The 21,427-nt window shown below is 45.3% G+C and overlaps 6 protein-coding genes across 6 annotated transcripts; 4 read left to right on the top strand and 2 right to left on the bottom strand.

Moving 5' to 3' along the window:
* Window positions 1-1,961: 1,961 nt before the first annotated feature.
* BT62DRAFT_1079455 (uncharacterized protein) lies at window positions 1,962-3,148 on the top strand (the record flags this gene model as incomplete). Its single annotated transcript, XM_043179494.1, has 6 exons — window positions 1,962-1,991; window positions 2,288-2,361; window positions 2,414-2,665; window positions 2,726-2,793; window positions 2,851-2,888; window positions 2,943-3,148. The coding sequence occupies 6 exons, from the start codon at window positions 1,962-1,964 to the stop codon at window positions 3,000-3,002; spliced, it is 522 nt and encodes a 173-aa protein (XP_043035857.1). The 3' UTR covers window positions 3,003-3,148.
* Window positions 3,149-6,298: 3,150 nt separating this feature from the next.
* Window positions 6,299-7,773, top strand: BT62DRAFT_996711 (uncharacterized protein; the record flags this gene model as incomplete). Its single annotated transcript, XM_043190605.1, has 4 exons — window positions 6,299-6,311; window positions 6,493-6,838; window positions 6,889-7,377; window positions 7,431-7,773. 4 exons carry the CDS (start codon window positions 6,299-6,301, stop codon window positions 7,771-7,773), a joined length of 1,191 nt encoding a protein of 396 aa, XP_043035858.1.
* Window positions 7,774-9,284: 1,511 nt separating this feature from the next.
* Window positions 9,285-11,077, top strand: BT62DRAFT_922765 (uncharacterized protein; the record flags this gene model as incomplete). The annotated part of the gene is made up of 11 exons (XM_043184431.1): window positions 9,285-9,321; window positions 9,388-9,533; window positions 9,748-9,850; window positions 9,905-9,933; window positions 9,983-10,013; window positions 10,146-10,180; window positions 10,316-10,354; window positions 10,492-10,568; window positions 10,602-10,790; window positions 10,842-10,876; window positions 10,929-11,077. The coding sequence occupies 11 exons, from the start codon at window positions 9,285-9,287 to the stop codon at window positions 11,075-11,077; spliced, it is 870 nt and encodes a 289-aa protein (XP_043035859.1).
* A 140-nt stretch (window positions 11,078-11,217) lies between these two features.
* Window positions 11,218-12,959, bottom strand: BT62DRAFT_445513 (uncharacterized protein). Its single transcript, XM_043180920.1, has 3 exons — window positions 12,699-12,959; window positions 11,986-12,647; window positions 11,218-11,930 (listed from the first exon to the last, which is right to left on the bottom strand). The coding sequence occupies exons 2-3, from the start codon at window positions 12,641-12,643 to the stop codon at window positions 11,536-11,538; spliced, it is 1,053 nt and encodes a 350-aa protein (XP_043035860.1). The 5' UTR covers window positions 12,644-12,647; window positions 12,699-12,959; the 3' UTR covers window positions 11,218-11,535.
* Window positions 12,960-13,963: 1,004 nt separating this feature from the next.
* Window positions 13,964-15,522, bottom strand: BT62DRAFT_1079459 (uncharacterized protein; the record flags this gene model as incomplete). Its single annotated transcript, XM_043179495.1, has 3 exons — window positions 13,964-15,186; window positions 15,234-15,267; window positions 15,486-15,522. The coding sequence occupies 3 exons, from the start codon at window positions 15,520-15,522 to the stop codon at window positions 14,067-14,069; spliced, it is 1,191 nt and encodes a 396-aa protein (XP_043035861.1). The 3' UTR covers window positions 13,964-14,066.
* A 1,030-nt stretch (window positions 15,523-16,552) lies between these two features.
* Window positions 16,553-17,071, top strand: BT62DRAFT_936205 (uncharacterized protein). The gene is made up of 2 exons (XM_043187085.1): window positions 16,553-16,898; window positions 16,963-17,071. Exons 1-2 carry the CDS (start codon window positions 16,598-16,600, stop codon window positions 16,977-16,979), a joined length of 318 nt encoding a protein of 105 aa, XP_043035862.1. The 5' UTR covers window positions 16,553-16,597; the 3' UTR covers window positions 16,980-17,071.
* The last annotated feature ends 4,356 nt before the right edge of the window (window positions 17,072-21,427 follow it).

The following is a 21,427-nucleotide window of genomic DNA, read 5'->3' on the forward strand; positions in this document are numbered from 1 at the left end:
GAAGCCAACTGATTGACTGCCTTCAGTGCTTTACCAACATCATTCTCTGCATTCATAACAGCCATAAGAGCAGAACACCAGTCAGCATCAGCATATTGGTTTCCAAGCAGATCCTGCAATGCCTGTTCAATCCCTGGAAGTGTGTATTTATCTGTTGAGATAAAGTCATGAATAAGATTCTATGCAGACTTGAGGAGTGAAGTATCTTGGAAATCATTAGATGGTGTGATAGACTGTGACTCAGGTGCATTGTCAGGCATTATACCAGTGTGTTTCCAGCAGTTTGCTATCATTTCACTGCTGATATTTGCCCAAGCATCACAAGTGATAATCATAGCTTCAAAGAGATCAAGCTTGAAGATCTCAGACTCTCCAAGATCATTGAGATCAAGTGCACAGATACACATGGCATTTCAATAATATGCCTTGAAGCAGTGGATAATACCAGCATCTAGCAGCTGAACATATAGAGTCATATTAGGCTCAAAGAACTCCAGCTTTGTGTTATGGGATGTATAAGCAATAGAATGGCCTCAAAAGTTGTCCAAGGTCAGCAGAACCTGCTGCATCTCTCTCTTCATCTTTAAATCAAATATCTTCACCCACTCTGTAAATATTTCACTCATCATCCAGACCTTCTTGTTATTCTGATAATAGAATCCCATTGCTGTTGGACTCTTTTTCTTGAAACACTATGGTTGCTTTGACTTGCCAATGAAAACAACTGGCATTCGCTCACTCTCATCTGCATTCACAGCAAAATACATAGTGATACAGAACTTGTCCTGTTTTCATCCACTCATAGGACCAGATGCCAAAGTACAATCTGGGATGGCAAAGATGACAAGACTGAATTTATCAATATTCCATCTGTCCTGCATCGCATATTTCACCATAATGCTGTGAAGATGCACATGTTCTTTTTCCACTGCCATCATATCCACTGAGCCTGCTTCTCCATGCCGCTGAATCTCCTGAATCTTCCATGCCTTGCAGAATGATCTCAACTATTCCTCTTCTTTCAAACACTGATTCTCTGGAATATTCATCAGATTTTCAATCTGATTTTGCTTCTCTATCAGCATTGCATCAGTCACAGTCTCATCTCAGAGCTGCATGTTCTGATATCAGGATGCAACAGCACACTCCACATCAGGTCAGGTGACAATACAAGACTTTTTGGATGATAGTACATTAGGGTTCTCATTTGCATACTGTTCAATTTTTGTATGAGATGCCAGTTTCCATGAAAGAGTTGATTGGGTAAAGAGCAGTGCACTTTCCTTTCAGTTTGTGAAATGTGCCACAATGTCAGCATGTCAATGGGAAGGATGGTTATCAATATGTTTGAATACTACAAGCCAGTCTCCTGTTGTGAGGTGTGGGTGAGAGATCTGCTTTGGAGGCTGAGCTGATAATGTGTATATTGGGACTTTCTCCTTCTGTTTTGTATGCTCATATGGATTTCCAGGTTTAGCACATGGTTTTCATGTTGGTTCAGGAGGCATGTTTATAGAGATATAGGCTGCATCACTTTACAATAATTTTTTTTGTGTTTGTCATAGTCTATACAAACAAATTATGTTCTTTATTGTTCTAATATATGCATAATGTCATATCAGCTTACTATAATTTTTGATCTGACAATGCATATTCCTAACTAGAACCATATGCATTATGCGATATGCATTTCTAGCCCATTTTTCTGCTCCCTGACTGTGTTCCAGCCCAATCCATATGCAAAGTCAGAATTATGCATTTCGACATCATGTATTGTGAGATAGTCAACTGTATAAGGTAAATAGAGCAAGTGATTGAAAAGTAAGATAAGATGAAATGTATGGATATCCTCCAACATGTGCTTTGTCTTTTTCAATCCTGTTTGATATACTGTGCACCTGTTTTGTAGGTATCATTCTGTGAAGCAGTTTCTCTGTGGCTGAAGATGTGTTGGCAGACTCATGTCTTTCTCTCTGGCATATATGGTTGAAGTAAGCTTGTAGTTCTATAAGTCTCCTTATGGAGAACATATGTTTATTTTCCTGTGGTGCTAGGTCTTCCTTGTTTTGACTTGTGCCATCTATAGGGATGACAATGCACTATCGTTATCTGCTCGTATGTGCACATTGGCAAGTCGTGCTTGCTTGGTTTGATTCTTGTGTTTATGTAGCATGCATTTAGCTGCTGATAGTTCCCTCATTTATCTTTATGGTGGTTTTCTCTGTGATACTTTTGGTAACAGGAGATATGCTTCTTTCACCTGAGAAATAGCTGACTTGTGTTATAGATGGGTCTCCGACAACGGGAGACCATCGAACGCGATGAATGGAGCCTATACTGTCATTCAACTGTGTCGTCTCCGTATTAATCGTCTGTTGCCGATTTCTCGCTCCGTATTGACAGCATTATGTAGGACTCTTATTACAGCCATCTTCGTCCTGTTCGTGGTGTCTACTATGATTATTTTGGAAGGTAGGCTCGTCCCGAAGTATACCGACCTTGGATCTAGCTCAAAAGCTGTCCAAGTGTCTATGGCAGTCATCTTATGGAAAAATAAGAAAAGGCTGAAGCCAATGGAGGCCAACGACACCCTTTCTTCGATCTTCCCTGCAAGTCTCTTCTTCCGATCCGTAACGTTTGCTATATACATTTTTCTGGGTATAGGGTTCGTGGCTGCTTTTTTTTTTCTATTCGAGACGAGATAACGCACCTATCATTTTTTTAGAATCAGTGCTTCTATCCTTCCTAGTCAGACCGCTAATTCTCCCATTTGGAAGGTGACTTTGACTACACGTACGTGCTGTGCTGACTTGCTCCTATTGGGTTTCCTTATCGACGATGGTGTGTCAGCATCTATTGTGATGGCTTTGACATTTGGGATACAAAAAGTAAGAACTTGGCTTTCTGTTCTGATGCTGCGATCTCATAATCAAATTGAACAGGATATGATAGCGTTCTACTGGCACCCTAAGAGAAGTGGTGGTGTCGAAGAGGGAGGTTAGTTCGACGTTCTTATATCCGGGGCGTTGCCGTCAAGGAAGCTTCGACATGATGGTGTTGCAGGCTGGAATGCAAAATATCATTGTCAGGAGTCTGATTTGTGTATTCGTGTATCTATCAAGTTGGATGTGTCAATTTTAGAGCCGCCATCGATTTGTCAATTAGGTTTATTTCACGTACGGTTATTTTCTAACTACAATCTTATATCTTTGGCTTGTAACACCACCCCTTACACCCTACGCGAATACGCCAGAATATACCAGACAGAGTCTAATGATACTCTCAGTAAGATGACACAGCCAGAGATTACGAAAGCAATATGATAACGACAGTGAAGTCGGGATGGTCAAGTACGTCTTATCAGATCCATCGCAAGAGTCCCTTCAGCCGCAGCCATGTATTCATGGATTTTGATTCACAGGTGTGCTGCAGATCTTCTAGCATAATTTCTCTACACCCAATCTTGCTTTCTCCCTCAGGCGAGTCCTCATTCTTCTCTCAATACGTCGATAGTCTTTTCCCGGCTCTTGTTGTGCACCAACCCAACCCAGGACAAATGCAGGAGACAGTGCTACTTTCCTCCTTCTCCTCTGCTATATACCTTATCCGAGCTTGCTTCAGATCATTTGTCGATCCTGCATTGTAAAAATGGCGAGGAGGTGATTGGTACGTTAGCACCTGCTAGTTTTATTCAATTTTGAGCAGTTCATTGTGAGGAAATCAGGCTTAGATCCTCGGAAATTGACGACCACAGCTCGATAACCAAGTCCACCTTGGTCGATGGGTGCACATGCGGGCGATAGTGTCGCTTTAATATAAGGCTTTCGAACGAACGTGTGGATTGAGTAATAGGTGTCTGGATAGACTCCATCCCGTGGACACATAACGCAATATACAATGTACCGCCGTCTAGAAGGCGAAGATAAATCCTATAAACGAGCTTTGTGAAGCGCAATACATTACACGCGCAAGTATGAAGTGCTGTACCTGGAGTATTGAATCTGGTTTTTGACTTGCTGAAATTCCCCACTACACAGTATACTGTTTGCGCATGGCCACTGAAGATGTAACCCATGAGCCCTCTTAAATAAAACGAGCCGGCGAACATACCTGTTTAGCCACCATACGTTTGAAGTTGTTAGATAGACTGGGGCAGCGACCTTCAATAAGCTCGCGTAGGGAGCGCTGTTCAGTTCCTTTGTTCGGGCGTAATTGGATGGTGATGAGTGCTGGAGACGACGGGTACGAAACAACGGTGCTTTTTGTCATCGTTATGCTGAGAACGAAAGGGCTCGTGGGCTCGGCGTTAGAAGTCTGACGATATCATCCATCAACTCGAAGAGAAGGATACATCCTCAAGCGTTGGGGAACAGACAACGCGGCGATACGCATCTTCGAGACGGTAGAAACACGGCAACTGATATTTCAGTCGCCGAAGTGTGAATTTGATCCAACTTTTTCGCAAATGAAGACTGTGTGGAAGTGGCCCATGTTAAATATCTCCTGCTGATGGACACTGAATTCTTTTGCTGATGGAAGCCAGTGAAGATCGAAGACGCGGGCAGACCGGATGACTCGGTGAGAGGGTAGTGGTTCTCACTGCGGTCTACATAATATAGCGTTATATGGTGGCAAACACGTAGATTTCGCGCATTCGGTCGTTGAGTTTGGTTATTACTCTCTTTATTTGACATGAATTGCGGTGCGCTGCTCTCGTAGAGCTTGATTCATTCAAATCTGTTAAAAGACCCGTCAGTATTCCTTCGGTAGGATAATTATGGTCCCAAACGACGTCAAAGTTCTAGCTGATTTGTGAGTGCCTTCTGCAACTGAAGCTGTACAACTACGCACAGAGAAATGTAAGATGATTTAGCGCTTTTGGGCGTGTCAGCTTAGCTTGATTCTAAAATCAGATTTCTTAGGCTGGGTCATTCAAGAGACAAGAGCACAGAAATACGGGAGGCAAGTTTTAGTACTATGTTCCACACACGAGCTGCGAACTTGTCCGGAACGGAAGTAAACAACCTGAATTCGAACGGAACAATTCACGTGGCAACACTACGGCACTGCCGACTTGCCGCTTTGACCCGGACTATAACGACGAACTTCGTTGTTCAGTTGAGTTCAGTTGTACCGCTATCCTGGACATGATACTCGCTGTACTGCATCAATTGCAATAGTAGAACTCCCATCTACCACTAACAGGCTTTGAAGAGTAGCCGGAGAAACGAATGCTGGCGAATCCAAGCAAGGTGCCATTCATCACGGCGGAGAATCAGTTACCAGTGGAAGATTTTGCGAAGTTGTAAACAGCATTTGTGCGCATTCATTCTTAAATTTTTATCCGGGGGCCAGAACCTTGCGACAACTTCAGCTTGACGCTCAACGAACTTTCCAGGAAGCCAGGAATTTTCGATATGTTTGACAAACTTGTTTTGCTGGATTCCTCTTCCGGCTTTGTGTGCTATATTTACCGTAGGTGAATGGATGCTAATGGGGAAGTTTTATTTTCTCTGGTGTTTAAGTATCCTTGTAAACCAGCATCCGTTCACCTACGGTGTCTATTGAGCCGTACGTGACATTACCACATCGAATGTACTAACCTTCCATCCATCATCAGATTGATATGCGCCTGTTCTATTTTGTGTTACACCCAAGGGATATACCTTTAGGCGTATGACTGGCTTTGAGATATCGGGAATTACTCTTCGTGTTGGTATCGTTCATGAGTTCAGTTCGTTGATATCTTGTTTTGATAGGCTGCTTCGTCTTTGTTCCGTGATTACATAAGCATGAAGGGCGTCATATTTCGGCCTCCTCTACCTCTCTTTTCGAGTGAGATTTGTGCGTAACATTTCTCCTGCTCTTTTCGCTAGGCTAAAGGATATGACATTTAGAACAATAAACTAAGGCTCTTTTTTGGAGGCTCCTCCGACGGGAGGAAAAAGTAATTCGTGGTGTGCTTCTTGGTATGATGTTGGTCAGTAAGAAAAGCTTTACATGCGCACGTGCTTCCATCTCGCCTCGGGACTATTAGAACAATGATAGCTGCATGATTATATTTAGCTCGCAAGAACAGTTGGTGAATAAATTATGGATGCCCTTTCGCAATTTGCGAAACTCGCAGTATGACATAGGTAATTGAAGATGCTTTGTTTTCTGGACGATTGATTTTTTAATCCGTGTTGACTGTCAAACTAAAGCAATATCTTCAGTTTGCGATTTATTTTCTGCGCCCATTTTCCAGTATAAAAGACTTCGACTACAACTCCAAAAAACCATCGAGCTCGGTTCTACGATGTTGTCCAAGGGTGAGTATTTATCTACTCATATCTCAGCATGAAGCGAGCTGACCTAGAGTCCATAGTCGTGCTCCTCTTGCCCGCATATCTATCTGTCGCTGCCGGAAGTATCTTACGGCCCATTGCAGGTGGATATTGTCTTCTGGCTACACTACTTGCCTGTCTGATGATACTGTAGAAGTTTCTGCAGGCGTCGCCGCTGACGCATCCATAAGCGCTCCCCCCGAGACGTCTACGTCCGCGATACCTTTACCATCGGTTGACGCACGAGCTGTGCTACCCGCAGTCAACATTGACGCTCTCGTCGATGGATCTTTAAACGTCGCCGCCGATGCCAGTCTCGACACGTTACTGCGGCGCTCGGTCGAGGCGTGCGCAGTCGCACCCACGCTTGACTTTTCTGGCTCGACTTGGATTTGGACGGGCGAGCAGACTGGTGCGGAAGATATCTCACCTACGGGAGCACGTCCATTCCGTAAGGCCATCCCGTCCTCCGGCACAAAATGTCCGGTCTGCGCCACTATCATCATCTCTTCGTAGGTTTCCTCTCTTCGTGAATGTATGAACGGTACTAATACTCTCGTAGCGATGACTTGTACTCCATCGTTGTCAACGGAAATGAAATTGGAGCAGGAAACGGTTACAAAAGCTCAGCCGTCTACACCGCTGGCCTCGAACCTGAAGGGCACAACGTCTTTGCTATTTCCGTGAACAACACGGGAGGAGCAGCCGGCCTCATTGCCACGATCCTTGTGGACTACAGAGATGGTACCACTCAGACTATCGTCACTGACACCACCTGGAAGACGATCAAAGCTACGCCCCCCGATGGCTGGACTAGTCCGAGCTTCGACGATTCAGCTTGGATTGCCGCAGTATCTGAGGGACCTACGGCGAGCACGCCTTGGGGGACGCCTCCACTCCCCCCTGCCATGAATATGACGGGAGTCAAATGGATCCATACGAATGAGACGTCCGCCGCTGGGGTAGACCCTCTGGGTCACAGACCATTCCGCAAGACTATCACGTCCCCCTATGGAAAAGCTGCTGTTTGTGGAAAAATCGTCATCACCGCGTACGTTTTCCTTCCCTACCTCATCGCCCCGATCCGTCTGACCGGACTTGCAGCGACGACGAGTACACGTTGTACGTGAACGGCAACGACACTGGAAGCGGTAGCAACTGGCTAGCCATGCAGGCTTATTCCATCCCTATTCTGGATGCGGATGAGAACCTCATTGCTGTGGACAGCGTGAATACCCAGCCGCCGCATGCTGGGCTCGTCGCGGGTGTTTTGGTGGCGTATGACGATGGGACATCGGAAACGTATTACACGGATGACTCGTGGAAGACGCTGGACGAAACCACTCCGGCTGGCTTTGAAGACACGGATTTGGATGACAGTTCGTGGATTAGTGCGACGGAGTGGGTGAATGGTGAAGCGAATTTAGTGACTGTTCCGCGTGCGTAAGCTGTCTTGTACGATGAGCTCAGTTGGACTTTGTCTTAATCGTGGAACTTACTACTTCTATACCCTTTGATCTTCAATAATATGTTGGTGCTGGTTTCTTCTTCGCAGTTCACTGTGGCTCCGAGTCGGTGTGGCGGTTCGTGGGAGAGAATTGGTGTGAGTTTACGTGAGTGAAATGAGAGAGATTCTGAATCAAGTTATGGCATCCAAGGATATGGCCTTTCTGTATTTGGTTGCTTAGTCGAGGTCGACAGAATCGTGGCTAAAGATTATGCGACTAAGAGCAGAAATGTTTGCACGGCTTTATCGCGATAAACAGAGTACAAAAACAATGGCAGAGCATGAAACAATCCAGCATTGAACAGAAGAAATTACTGTGGAAAGTATCAGTGGCGGGAGGCGTGCAGGGGGGAACTATTATTTACTCAATGACTCCCGGGTCATGGTTCGGAGTTAGTAACCGTTGTCAGGAGCCGTGTGACCTTTAGTCCTTCGAAGATTGAAACGTGTAGATACAATTTGATGGATATGTCTTGACAGCCTCTAGAATCTGGTCAGGCTCTACAGTGTCCAGTTCAACTCCGACAGACAAATACACCTCCATGAGTTTACAGGCAAATTGGACTCAGAAAGAACCGAAGCTACCAAATTCAGGGTAGATACAGACAGTTCCTGATTCCGTAGTATGATGTGCCATCGATAGCAGGTGTTATACATCCTCGGTGATGGTGACCGGTAAAATTGCCGGAGCCCGAGTGGCTCTAAGGTACGGCATGTTTAGATCCTTTGAGAAAATCGTCAATGAAAAATGATAATATATTTGTATCATCTCAAGAGAGCGAACCGTTTCAAAATTCAAGCATCATAATGATACGCTGGTTGTGTGTGGCAAGGATCGAAATAGGGGCCTATCGTCAATCCCAGTCAACATGCGGTCACGTGTTCTAATCAAACTCCGCTTGCCGAATTCGGAGTTCCTTCTTTTCCATCACGGTCGCCTTGACACGCGTTCACTTCCCTTTCGGGTTCTTCCTCTATTCCTCGGGGCAGTCAGAAGACACAGCCTGTATGCCTTAACTTTTTCATCAGCCGACTGCCCTGAGTCCAGACTTGTCTGAAGATGAAAAACAGTGATAGACGCTCGTTGATTGATCCTTTCGGATACGGTCCGAAAACATGAGGAAAACAAGCCACAACTGGTCCTCAAGGTATAAAAGCTTCGCTTTCTCTCTCGGGGTCCCCATCCCCTCTTGCCTTTAAGCAATGAACTATCGTACTGAGCGCTACTCTTGAGATGACGATGCCCCGGCCTCTCCTCAGAGGACGTCGGGTGTTGAATCCTCATCTGCAGCTATCCTTCTCTGCCACCCGTCCGTCGTAGGTCACCACTGTCATTGCGTGCGAGCGAGCGAGCGATTTACTCACTCTGCGTGTAGGCGTTCATCCTCTGAGATTCTCCTGATAGGATCTCTCCTGTGAACTGACCATCGGGGTCACAACTTGAGTGGCTCATGGCGCCACATCCGCGTCGAAACCAGCAACATATGTGTACGTTGTGCGCTACTGTTTCTTCAATTCGTCTGCTGATGCTTTCCTCGGTCAACGTCTCTCTAGGCCCTAGGAGATACGTGCGGTCGCTCTGCGACTATCCGGGTCACTGTCGGTTACCATATCGCTCCTCCTACTTGACGAGTCATGGTGCTCCTGATTTCAGTCGAGCGAACCCACCGTCGGGTGAATGGAGCAACTTGGTGACCAAGGTCAGTCTCAACATGATTGGCTAGGCCATGATTGGCACGCAGCGATGGGTAGCGATACCCATCCATCTTCCCAATGAGGTCGTTGACCGACTCGAACGGTGGGCGACGTACAAGCGTCGTGGTAGATGCGTGCAGTCGTTTCGACGACTATCCTTGGCCATTGTGCCCTCTCCCTTTCGTGATCCGGCGGCGTTGATGACCCTTCCTTGGACAGGCCGGTCATCCGCCATCGATAGGGTTGATGGTAGCCTTGGATCGGCATCCATCTTTCCGGCGACGTGGTACTGAGTACATCGTTCGAGCAAGCGACCGAATCGGTGAGGAGTTTGTAATCGGATCTCTCTGAGGCATCGGCTGCTCCTCTTTTTCAGTGCCAATGGCATTGATTGAAATCTCCGCAGTGAGTTGTTATCTTTATCAGACAACTTTCATCTTACGAGATTTCGTAGCTTCGGTTCGCTTTCTGCCAAAAAAAAAATGGTACGTCGTCTTCGTTCCTGATTTCTGTCTCCCTTGTTGATGGTTATCTTTTCAGAATTGCGCGAGGTCCTAAGACTCGTTTGCATCCTTCAAGACGGGGTGGGGTATTGAACATTGACCACGGGATGGCAGGTGGTCTCCAATACACCCACCCTAGAAAAACAATGGTGCGTCGCTCGACTTCACGACTTCGACATGACGATATGACTCTTTTTCTTTTCAGTGATAATCACAAAATAAAATACATGTACGTCCCTCCCTCGTCTTTTGCTGTAGATACTGATGTGTATCCATTGTTCTAGAAATACCTGCTCGTCATTTCAAACGAACGGGCGAAGCAGGTATCGAAAGGAATTCGGACCATTAATAATGCGTAGGCGTCGCAAGGCTGTCAAAATGCGCCGATGCGTGCAATGAAAAGAGCTGAGTATGTATTTATTCAACTCACCATTCTCTCGCCGTCTGACATTTTTCGCAGCATGCCATACATATATTCCGATTTGCCATCCGTTTAAATATAAGGGTTAATAGCGAGGAACGACCTCGGTTTGAAAGGTATGTAATTCCCGGGGGATAAGACGGAGGCAGATGCGCGCTGCCTCCGTCTGGGTGCTCCCTTGCCGTGGGCCCCGGGCTTTCCACCAAACTCACCTATACCTTCGCGTCCGGTTTGTCACCTCATTCCGGTTGGAAGTTGTCCGTACACAGAGAAGCCTTTGAAGGCTTACTCGCCGTACCTACCTTGCTTCTTTCCCTTCTTTCCACCTGGATAGTCAGGTGAGTACGACTCTTTGCTGTCGTTATATTTATTGAAATCAGTTGTCTTAGTTCTGCCTTCGCTTTATCGGTGGTATCTTCCCTGCGTATGTTCATTTGTTACCCTCCCTTCTGTCTCTCTTACTATTTTTTCCCCAGATCCTCAAACTGCGTCATCACCATTTCACGACATTAAGAGTCAAATACCTCAATCGAAGGTCGACCACGTCTTTCGTTCAGCCGCTTACAAGCTAAACTCTGGCAACACAACATCGCTCACGTCGGCTGCCAAAAGTATTGCTATATAAATGACCTTGTAAGCAAGTGAGTGCTTTCAACGAAACACCAGCAACATCAAATCGAGTGAGCTCGCATCCCAAGAAAAATAAAAGTACGTCGAGCTTTTGTTTTCTTCTATTCTTTATCTGATCGTGGTGCTTTTAAGGGACAGTAAAAGTATCAACGCTTGTGTGAAGTGCACTATAAGCGAGTGATGGCCTCTGCGTGAGGCGCCAACACAACGACAATACGCGGTATTGTCCCCCCCCCCCCCCCCCCCGGGGATAGAACGGAAGTGGATGTGCTCCCCTCCGTTCGGGTGTTCCCTTGACGTGGGCCCCGGGCTTGCAGGCATTGTACGGCTGCCTTTGGCGCTGTCTCGCTCTACCAAACGCACTTTGCACTTCAGCGCATTCTAGATACTAACTCAATGTATTATTCATTTTGCATAAATTCTATCCATAATATATCAAAATCATGAAAGTCTTTAGTTCAAATCCAGCATATTCCCCTCTTCGTTCAACCAAGCTAACTGGCCCAACGACCCATATTGATGAGTAGCACGGGGGAGTCGCGAACGCAGTGCCCTCCCTACGAGCACGCAACTTTGTATGATACTGTTTCCAAGGGAAATCTGAACGTGCAACTGGGAAAGATTGTTCATACACAAAGCATTGTCTAGGTCGGTCCAATATGGATGGTCTCTGTCAGACAGAGAGGCATTGCTATCAATGCGGATTTTCAGGTTCCAGAGTGAGCTGGGATGGTCGAGTGTCTTGGCCCACCACTTGATAGAATGTATGTAGTCGCGCCGCCTGTCCAGAACGAGGGTAAATGTGAGGTTGGAAACATATGGCATCTTGAGGGCAGGGAGTTCCTCATCTGTCATATCATGAATCAGCGATTGAAGAACACAAAAAGTATAAGATTGACGTACGCATAGCTATGCACCTGAATGTTATCTCTCTGGGTGAGGCGATGACAGGAGCGAGGTTGGCGAAGAGATCCTTCGTCCCTGGAATAGGATTGTTCGAGCCGGAAATTTCCAGACAATTCACCGACGACAGCGAAAAGGGGCCGTTTTGGGCCGTCAGCAAGTGGAGGAGGGACGTCGAAGAGTTGTCGAGATGAAGTGCTAGAGAACTGACTGATGGATTCAGTCTGCCTGGGATTCTGTTATACACTATGGGGAAGTCGTCGAATGTCACTCCTTCGATGGATACTGTGGTGAGGTGGGAGTAGGAACTCAGAAGAGTAACAAGTTCATTGTGGCTGCAAGTAACATTGTCTAGAAAGAGCTCCTCGATAGTCGGGAAGGACATGAGAGCTGTGTGGTACTCGGAGCGGTCTCCCCTGAGGTCGGACCATGCAACTCCATTGATGGCCATAGTTTCCACAGGCTTTTGTCCTCGTACGTCCGCAAGGTGACGAAGCAAACGAGACAAGCCCCCGTCATAAACACCGTTTCTTATCTTGCCGCAGATATAGATGCGGCTGATGTCGTAAGTTACCCAATGTTGGCGTTCGCACATCTCAGTATAAGTCGGCAAGGACCGATGGCGACGAGGTCCTATGTCATGGAAGCGGGCGACCATGGCTCTGTACATACATCAGAAATCATATATCATGGACGAAGAATTCATCACTTACCGGTTCTTAATAAGTGATGGGGGTGGAGAATGGGAGGTGTGAGATGGTCGCAAGCATCATTTGCATCCCTTTATATATCGTGGGCGATGAATGAAGGCCACAGGGCTGCGGTCCGATACAAGACAACCAACAAAATACAGTGACGGCCAAAGAGTCTGACAAAGGCTGAAGAGAAAACTTTTCTAGAGCTCTTTTGCCGAGCTCCGAGCCCCTGTGGATGATATCACTCACTGCTAAAGAGATGAACACATGTGAATTGCATGGTACCCAGGCAAAGAATTTCCTTGTACAAAGGTTGAAAGATCCGGTGAATTTCAAAAATTTCAGAGCCGAACATTGAATAAAAAGGTTCCCGGATCTTGCACTTGGTCTTGTTATCGAAACAAAAGACAGTCGAACAGTCGAAGCACCGGCAGTGGGTGAGCAAGAACATTACATTTATATCCAAATTTCAAAGAAGGAGACTTTGTTATTGTTGTTCCGTCTTTTGTAAATGTGGCCGGTCGAAGACGTCGATGCTGGCCTACAGAAAACAAGGTGTTTGTCTCTAGAGAATGACTAGCTAGCCAGCATAAAATTTTCACCATTAGTACTTACAGATCACCGACTGCCATTGAAACCATTGCGGCTACACAGACAGATTTCAACGCGTCGCCGTCAGAGGTGCGCGTCAGACGACCACAGTCGCCCGGCAATGCCGGCATCGAGTCCCTACTGGCATTCAATGAATTGTCTATATCTTTTCAGCGCAAAAGACTCACGGATAGACTCACGAGCTTCACTCGCAGAACTTCAATGCATTTGTTCTGTGTTTCTGCTGGTATACGTTATATGTTATCTCTTGCCAGCGCTCAATACAGTGTACTCAATAGCCAACAAGGCGATTAACTGGACCACCTCAGATCATCTTGAAATCATGTTCACAGCTGGTTCTCGCATTCATTGTCGGATATCATTGCCAAGATCGCAGCATCGACACTGGCAGCTGTGGTATACGCTATGACTGTGGTTCAGGATCCCCCTCTCAAGGAGTCTTGAGCACACTCAGCATGTATCGACTCAATCTTGATAACATTCTAGGTTTGCATCATATTAGCCCCGTTCCTAGGCTGCTGATATTGGAGTTCAGGCAGCACGAAGCGACTCTTATATCGCATCGTTACTTGCTGTTGGCCTTCATTGGTGGTTCTTTTCAGTATGGAGGAAGTCTAAAGAGTCCCACTCTGTTTCGACCACTGCTCAGCAACGCGTTTCGCGTACTACATGAATGTTTGAATCTTCCTTCGTTTACTGTCCCGTTTAGTCTATGTTAGGTTATTCGAATATCTACCATCTGTCTTGGAAATATAACTCTCAGTCGGAGATGAATTAGCCTCGATCGGTCAAATAAGGTCTTACAATGAGGTTAATGCTACCTGAGCGGCAAATCGACGACTCCAGATCTAGCTGCCGTCTAATGTTCATTTGCAACACTAGGCTCTGCAGAACACCGACGTGGTCATCCAGCATTCGCAGAATGGATGGGAGGGGAAATGACTGTAGTGAGTCAATGGCGATAGCTCGATGCCCTAAGCTCAAGTGTGTTACCAAAGGTGGTAAGCGTTCGAGTAGGACAGAGCTCCATATACCATGACTGACATGAAGGTACTCCAACCGCGGGAGATGTCCGACGACGTCATCCATAAAAGGCATGTAAGGAAGTTTCAAATCTGAATTGACAGTCAAACGACGGAGAAGTTTGAGTTCGTTGAGAATCAGGGGAAGGCGTGAAAATAGGGTATTCCTGTTTTCGCGAGGCAATCGGAAGTCGAATCGTGTCAGAGTCGATGACAAGGAACTAATTGGTAGTGATAGTAGTAGGTCACCTAGAATGTCGGTATATATTCCGAGTCTTGTCAACGGAGGTAAAACTGGGACTTCCGCATTCAAGACTCCAGTCAGTTGTATCCAAAGGTATACTTCTCTCAAAGAAGGAAGAGAAGCGAAGAGATTGATCGTCTCTAGATCAATGACGGAAGTGGTTATGACGAGAGATTGAAGCACAGAAAGGCTGGTCGCACAGAGCTGCCTGATGACATTTGGCAGAATGATTTCTTCCAATGACAAATTACCGAAAACGACATGGAAAGACCGGATGTTTCCCGGAGGGAGAAGGAGAAGCCAGTCATAATCTGCAGGTGTCACTGGGATGTCTGGCAGGGGATATGCTACAATTCTCAAGGACAGCGTGTGGATGTATGATCGTACAGCCGCGCATGTCCGTAGTGTAGAGGCGAGTAGCGGAATAGGGTATATGAACTGCAGGCTGGAGTAGAGGCGTCTGCGGGATGGTTCAAGCCAGGTTTTACAGACAATTGCAGTGGACGCAGTGTCTGGTTTGTCCAAGCCTGATACGATCTCTTCAATGATCTCTGGAGGGCAAAGTTCAGCAGCCGAGGGCTGACGGGGGTGATTGCACAAGTCATTCTTGTGGAGAGGTATTGAGATTCTAGACTTTACGTTAGTTGCTTTCACTGCCGATTCCACGGTGCCTACCGATGGTCAACGGCTCTTTCCGGTTGTGCCGTATCTTTGGACCAGTGAATTATTAGAAACTAAAGATGTCGATGAATCTGAATTAGTATTTGTTGGGATTTTGCTGGAAAGTTCTAGAAAGGGCAATCCGGCATCATGCCGAGAGTTGATGAGTAAGCCCGAGAGAAAGAGAAAGTTGTAGTAAATTCTAGATACAAGCCTGGAGAGTATAAATACGAGCTCTGTAGGAGCTGTAGAATAAGGAGTTCATACCTTCCGGCCTTACCAGCCTGGAGTCTACCCTGCGCATCACCGAGGATTTCCAACAGTATTCAATTTTGATTCAAGGCTAGACTCACAGCAAGAGTTGGTCGCAAGGCCCTGACCGAGTACAGGCTTGCGAGTCGTTGACTCAGAATGTGCGTGTAATTTAAAGTCAATGCGTGGTAAGTCACAATGTCACACCTGTTACCCGTTCCTCTACTTTCAGTATTCTGTCCTTTATATCTGCTTTGAGCCAGACATAGCACCAGAAAAACGACAATGAGAATTGTTATCGGTTCTGGGTCGCGCGAACCATGAAGTTTGAAACTTGAAGCTTGAACTTGAATAATTGTCGTGATGGGCGATGGAAGAGAAGATTCGCTTCGATGCGTGTTTCTCTGGTTGAAGAGTTGGCTATCTCTTTCGTCCCATTCTTTATCACTGCTCAAGTCCACACACCAATAGCCAGCGACTTACCCTTGATTCAAGGGAAGTCTTCTCATTACTTGGTTCAACGCCTACTAACCATGTCCTTTTGAGAACTGTTCGTACCCATCACGTATTTCATGTTCTGTTTTGCCTAACGCTAGCATTACTAGTAGAATCTAGTGTCTTGCTGACGGAACAGATTCGCGACGCTCTAGACTACTGTACAATAACCATCTGGAAATCTGGCTCGACACCGGACAACATAAAACAATAATCGATTGCAAAGTCTCCTGTATGTAGCGCCTGTTTGTCATGTACTCTAATCTGACGGTGCAAATGCCACTAGAGAATTATCTTCCTGTATGCCAGGAATAGACGATCCTCCAACTAGCAACCGATTTTGTCGATCCAGGCTTCGCAGCTCGATGGTTTGCCCGCCAGGACGTCAAAGGAACTTGAACTTACCTTACATATGAAGGTCCAAAGTCATCATCGACTTCAGTTTTTTTCGAAGATGTTCTCTGAGGGTAAGGCTTCTCACCATCATTATGTTAGACCTAACCGGACCATACTAGCTTTTGTCCTCCCGCCAAAGTCATGCTACCATGGCAACATTGGGTTGTGCAGGGAGGCTGTGCAAGCCTGCTCTTCTATTTAATGAGGCACATCAACTGGATTTCCACACACGAACGATGCTCCCCACCGAACTGTATAACCTCATTATCGACCATCTCCATGACTCCAAGCCATCCCTCTTAGCATGCTCCCTCGTCTGCTGCGCACGGGTCCCCGAAAGTCGTTTTCACGTCTTCCACAAAATCCAACTCCGTCGCGACACAGATTCGTTCTTCCAGTTGTTCGAGAGCCCCCATGCTACCCTCGCTTCGGCACATATACGCGAGCTTAATGTCGCGCAGAATTCCGTCACTAGAGGTGGAAGTCCCGCAGACCTGCTTGATGGCAGGACGTTCCAGGGCGTCTTGACTCGATGTCCTGCAGATGTCTTTGAGCATGTGCAGAAGTTGTCGGTGATTTGGGTTGGCTGGTGGACACTCACCAATGCAGAGAAACTGAGTATTGGACATCGATTCAAGAGTGTGACCGAGCTCCGGTTGTGGATGGTTGTTTTCCAGACAGATGAAGAGTTCCAAGCTCTGATCACTTCGATCCAGGCGCTGGAAGTCTTGTCTCTGCAGACTATACGGTTCCGGGCCAAGGATTCGGAGGAAGATCACTCAGACGCCAAGCACACACTGTCAGCCAACTTACATACCATCTCGCTCCACGACGTGACCGACCCTCGTATTATACGCTTTCTGATCCCATGTCTGTCTCTCCGAGTATTCAAATGTCACTATGTAAATTTTGGTGACTTTAAGCCTGTTGTAAGTAGAGAGGAGAGTAATGTACAGAGGATTAGAATTAGCCTCTTGAGAGAGACGTTCTACTTAAATACATTTTGTATTACTTCGAGATCTTTCTACGAGATACTAAATAAGTCTGGATCACGATCCAAGTCAGCTGCTGCTGACTGGCATCGTATCTTCGAGTACGTTCTCGTACTCACTCGGGATTGCTATTCCAACACTTCCCCTCAATTCTGAGTTCCTAGAATACCTGCAGATAGATACTCATGTAATGGTCTTGGTAGGCCTTTAGTGAATATATCCACTAAGTTATCTTCTGATGCACAGTGCTGAACTTTGACTTCATTTGAAGTCATGTGCTCATGAATGAAGTGGTGCTGTATGTCTATATGCTTTGATCATGCATGGAATATAGGGTTCTTGGTGAATTTGATTGCTGATTGGTTGTCAATGAAAATAGTCATTGCTTCATAAGGTGGCAATTCTAATTTGGTTAAGAGTGCTCATAGCCAAATTACTTCCCAGATTGTGTGTGCAAGGGCCATATATTCTGCTTCCATAGTGGATAAGGCTATGGTGGGCTGTTTCTTTGAACTCAAAGTAACAGCTCCCTCTGCATAGATACAGACATAACCAGATGTTGATCTTCTATCTGTTCTGTCTTCTCTCCAGTCTGAGTCTGAATAAGGTATCAGCTCATCCATAGTCCCTCCGTATGTGATTCTGAAGTCTAGAGTTCCCTTCAGATAGTGGAAAACTTGCTTCAAGGCTGTGACATGCTCAGCAACTGGATTCTGCATGTACTTGCTTAATTCAGTGACAGCATGTGCAATATCAGGCTGGGATCCATTGGCCACATACATTAGTGATCTGACACCAGTATGGTAGTATTGCCTGGTGGCTATGTCAACACCTCATGTGTCTTCTGTCAGAATTTTCTCTAGCTATACTGTTAAGCCCAAACTCCATGTGACTGATAACATGTGATAAACTAACAGAACCTCACACTTCAGGTTATACTGTTAGAGTTCACTGATGTGCTATCAGCATTGTGTGATCAAGGCATTTGTAAGAGGCTCGAGATAGGATGGTAGAGAATAAACTTTAGCTCAAAGCTGAGGTATTACAGCAAGAACTAAGCTACTTAAATATTGTTCTGTTATCTAGTTATAAATAAACATTCACAAAAGATATTGTCTGTGGTAGAGCTGTTACTGCTGTGGTTACCAAGTTCTCCACAAAAACTGTTGTCTTGCTGTTGTGCTGTTACTGCTGCACTGCCATTTGGAGACAAAAGGAGTATTGTCTCTCCCTTCACAGCATACAGCAGTGCAATAAGACAATGACTGACTGGGTTGCTGAGCTAAATGTTCCCATGGTCCTAAGCACTGGCTTAAGCACTCTGACTAAGCAAAGATAGGGGTCATTTCAAGAAAAAGAAAAGGAAAAATAGGAAAAATCATAATATTACCCTCTCCTTAAGACCATTGTCCTGATGGTCAAGTTAGAATAAGTCATCCTGGCAAGTCACAGTGTCATTGAAGATTGCTCTTCACTATATGTCCACACCATTTCTGGCTCGTTTGTTGAAGCATCAGCTTCTCCACCCTCTAAGACTTGTGTTGTATTGGCAGGTATTGATGGAAACTCCTCTTTATCATGGGCATTTCCTGTTGCTACATGTCCTCTGTTGATGGCAGATGGACATATTTGCTCAGGGATAATATTGAACATGATCTCCTTTGTATTGACATAGTTGATTTGTTGCTTGTAGTCATGTATTGCCTCTTCCATGTTCATGTATTTTTTGTTGACCCATTGGTTTGATTCTGGTCCATAGCCTTTTCAGCTGACTAGGTAGTCAACAGTTGTTTTTATGCCTCTGCCTCATGCTTTGACCTTTCATATTTTGTGGTTCAGCACTTCATCGATTTCATAGTGTTCTTCATCATCAATTAATTCAGGTGGTGGCAGAGATGATTGTTCTTGGTTTGGAAATGCCAGTGTGATATATGGTGTCAATAATGTTTCATTGAAAACATTATGAATTTTCCATGTTGCTGGTAATTGCAACTTGTATACAGAGTTGCCAATCTTGGCAATGACTTTGAATGATTCTATTCATTTGTCTGCCAGTTTTTGTTTGGGGTGAGGCAGGTGTAGGTTTGTCATATCCAACCAAACCTTGTCATTGATTGAATACACATGTGTAGGGCAATGGTGTTTGTCATACTGATTCTTCATTGTTGTGGCTGCCTTCTTGAGAGCTGTTCTTGTCTCTGTATGGATTTTTGCTATTGTCATTGCAAAATCTGTGGATGCTGATGTTGTTGTGTGCATCCATTCTGTTTATGCAACTGGTGGGTTTTGTCCATAGTTCACAAAGAATGGCATCTTGCCAGTTGCTGAGTGAACCCTGTTGTTATGTTGGAAGGCAGCTAGTGCTAGCCATTCTGTTCAATTGTCTTGTCAATAGTTTATGAAAAGTCACAGATACTTTTCAATTTCTTGGTTGGTCTGTTCTGTTTGACCATCTGTCTGTGGGTGATATGCCATGGAGGCATTTCATTTGATGTTGAGGAGTCGATATAAGTCATCCAAGAATTTAAACACAAATTGTGGTCCTCTGTCTGAAATTACTACTTGAGGCATGCCATATTTTGCATAGACCTCATCTCATAGTAGTTTTGCCCATTCCTCTAATGTCAATTCTGTTGAACAGGTGATCAGGATAATTGTTTTCAAGAAGTGATTGACTATGATGAGGATTGCATTATAGCCATCACTTTCAGGAAGCCTGGTTATCATATCCACTGAGATGTGGGTTCATGGTGATAAAGGAACCTCATTTGGGTGGAGTGAGACTGCTCTGGGTTGTGTTGAGGTTTTGCCTCATTGGCAAACCTTGCAAGCTTTGACATATTGGGTGATATCATAGTCCATTTTTGGCCACCAGTATTTCCTCAAGACTAATTTCTTTGTCTTAGCGATTCTGGGATGTCCTGCTGTTGCATGGTCATGGCATGTGGCAATGATGTCACTGTGAAGTCCTTGGTCTCTTGGGATATAGATCTGTTTATTGTATCAGATCAATCCCCCATCCTTTTTCAGTTTCCACTCATGATTAAGTGATGGGGTGATCCTTTGGTTCCACTTGTGAGGGTCTCTAGTGGCACTTTTGATGCACTTGTGCATCTACTCTTCTGTCAGCATGATCATTGCATGAAAGTGCTCTGGTTGTAGGAGTATGACTTCTTTGTTGTCATCCTCTCCTTGGTTGTGGTCAGCTCTCTGGCTAAAGAAATCGGCCTTCTTATTCATTGCACCTGGCTTGTGGTGTAGCATATATTCATATTGTGATAGTTCTGTGACCCATTGAGCTTGTTGACGATTAAGCTTTTAGGGGTGTCAGAAATATTGCAGATTTTGATGATCCATCCAGATTTCAAAAGTCTGGACTGCTCTAATGAGGTAATACTATCATTCGGCAAGTGCTAACATTATGACAAGGAGTTTCTTGTCATAAATCTCATAATTGTGCTTGGTTATGGTAAGTGCCTTTGATATAAAGGCAACTGGTCACTATTTGCCATCCTGTTCTTGTGAGAGTACTGCTTCGATTGTGCCTTCACTGGAGTCAGCCTCCATCCTGAACTTCCCATCTTGGCTTGATATGGCTAGGATGACATCTTCGGCTAGATGGCATTTGAGATTGTTAAATACTGCTTGTTGGAAAATTCCCCAAGTCTATGGGGAATTTCTGGTTAATTGCATCATGGGTCAGACTATCTTGCTATAGTCCTGAATGAACTGCTGGTAGAAGTTGGTAAATCCTAAGAATGATTGCAGTTCCTTCTTCTTGGTTGATTCCAGCCATTTGGTTACTCCTGCCACTTTGACAGAATCCATCCTGATGCTTTCTTCGCTGATAATGACTCTGAGGTATTCGGTTTCTAATATCTTGAACTCACATTTTTCAGCCTTGAGGAAGAGTTGATGCTTCCTCATTAAGGCTAGTACTTATCATACTATCCTTTGGTGTTCCTCCTTGGTTTTAGACATGATAAGTATGTCATCCAAGTAGATCATTACTTTCTCCATAGCAATGAGATCCTTGAAGATATCATTCATTATCCACTGGAATATAGTCAGTGA

This window comes from Guyanagaster necrorhizus, assembly GCF_019112545.1.
Source record: "Guyanagaster necrorhizus MCA 3950 unplaced genomic scaffold BT62scaffold_30, whole genome shotgun sequence".
Taxonomy (NCBI): Eukaryota; Fungi; Basidiomycota; class Agaricomycetes; order Agaricales; family Physalacriaceae; genus Guyanagaster; species Guyanagaster necrorhizus.

Coding starts and splice junctions, on each gene's coding strand:
- BT62DRAFT_936205 (XM_043187085.1), top strand. CDS start 16,598: ATGCTCCCCACCGAACTGTATAACCTCATTATCGACCATCTCCATGAC.
- BT62DRAFT_445513 (XM_043180920.1), bottom strand. CDS start 12,643: ATGGTCGCCCGCTTCCATGACATAGGACCTCGTCGCCATCGGTCCTTG. Junction 11,931..11,985: donor ATTCAGGTGCATAGCTATGC/GTACGTCAATCT, acceptor ATGATATGACAG/ATGAGGAACTCCCTGCCCTC.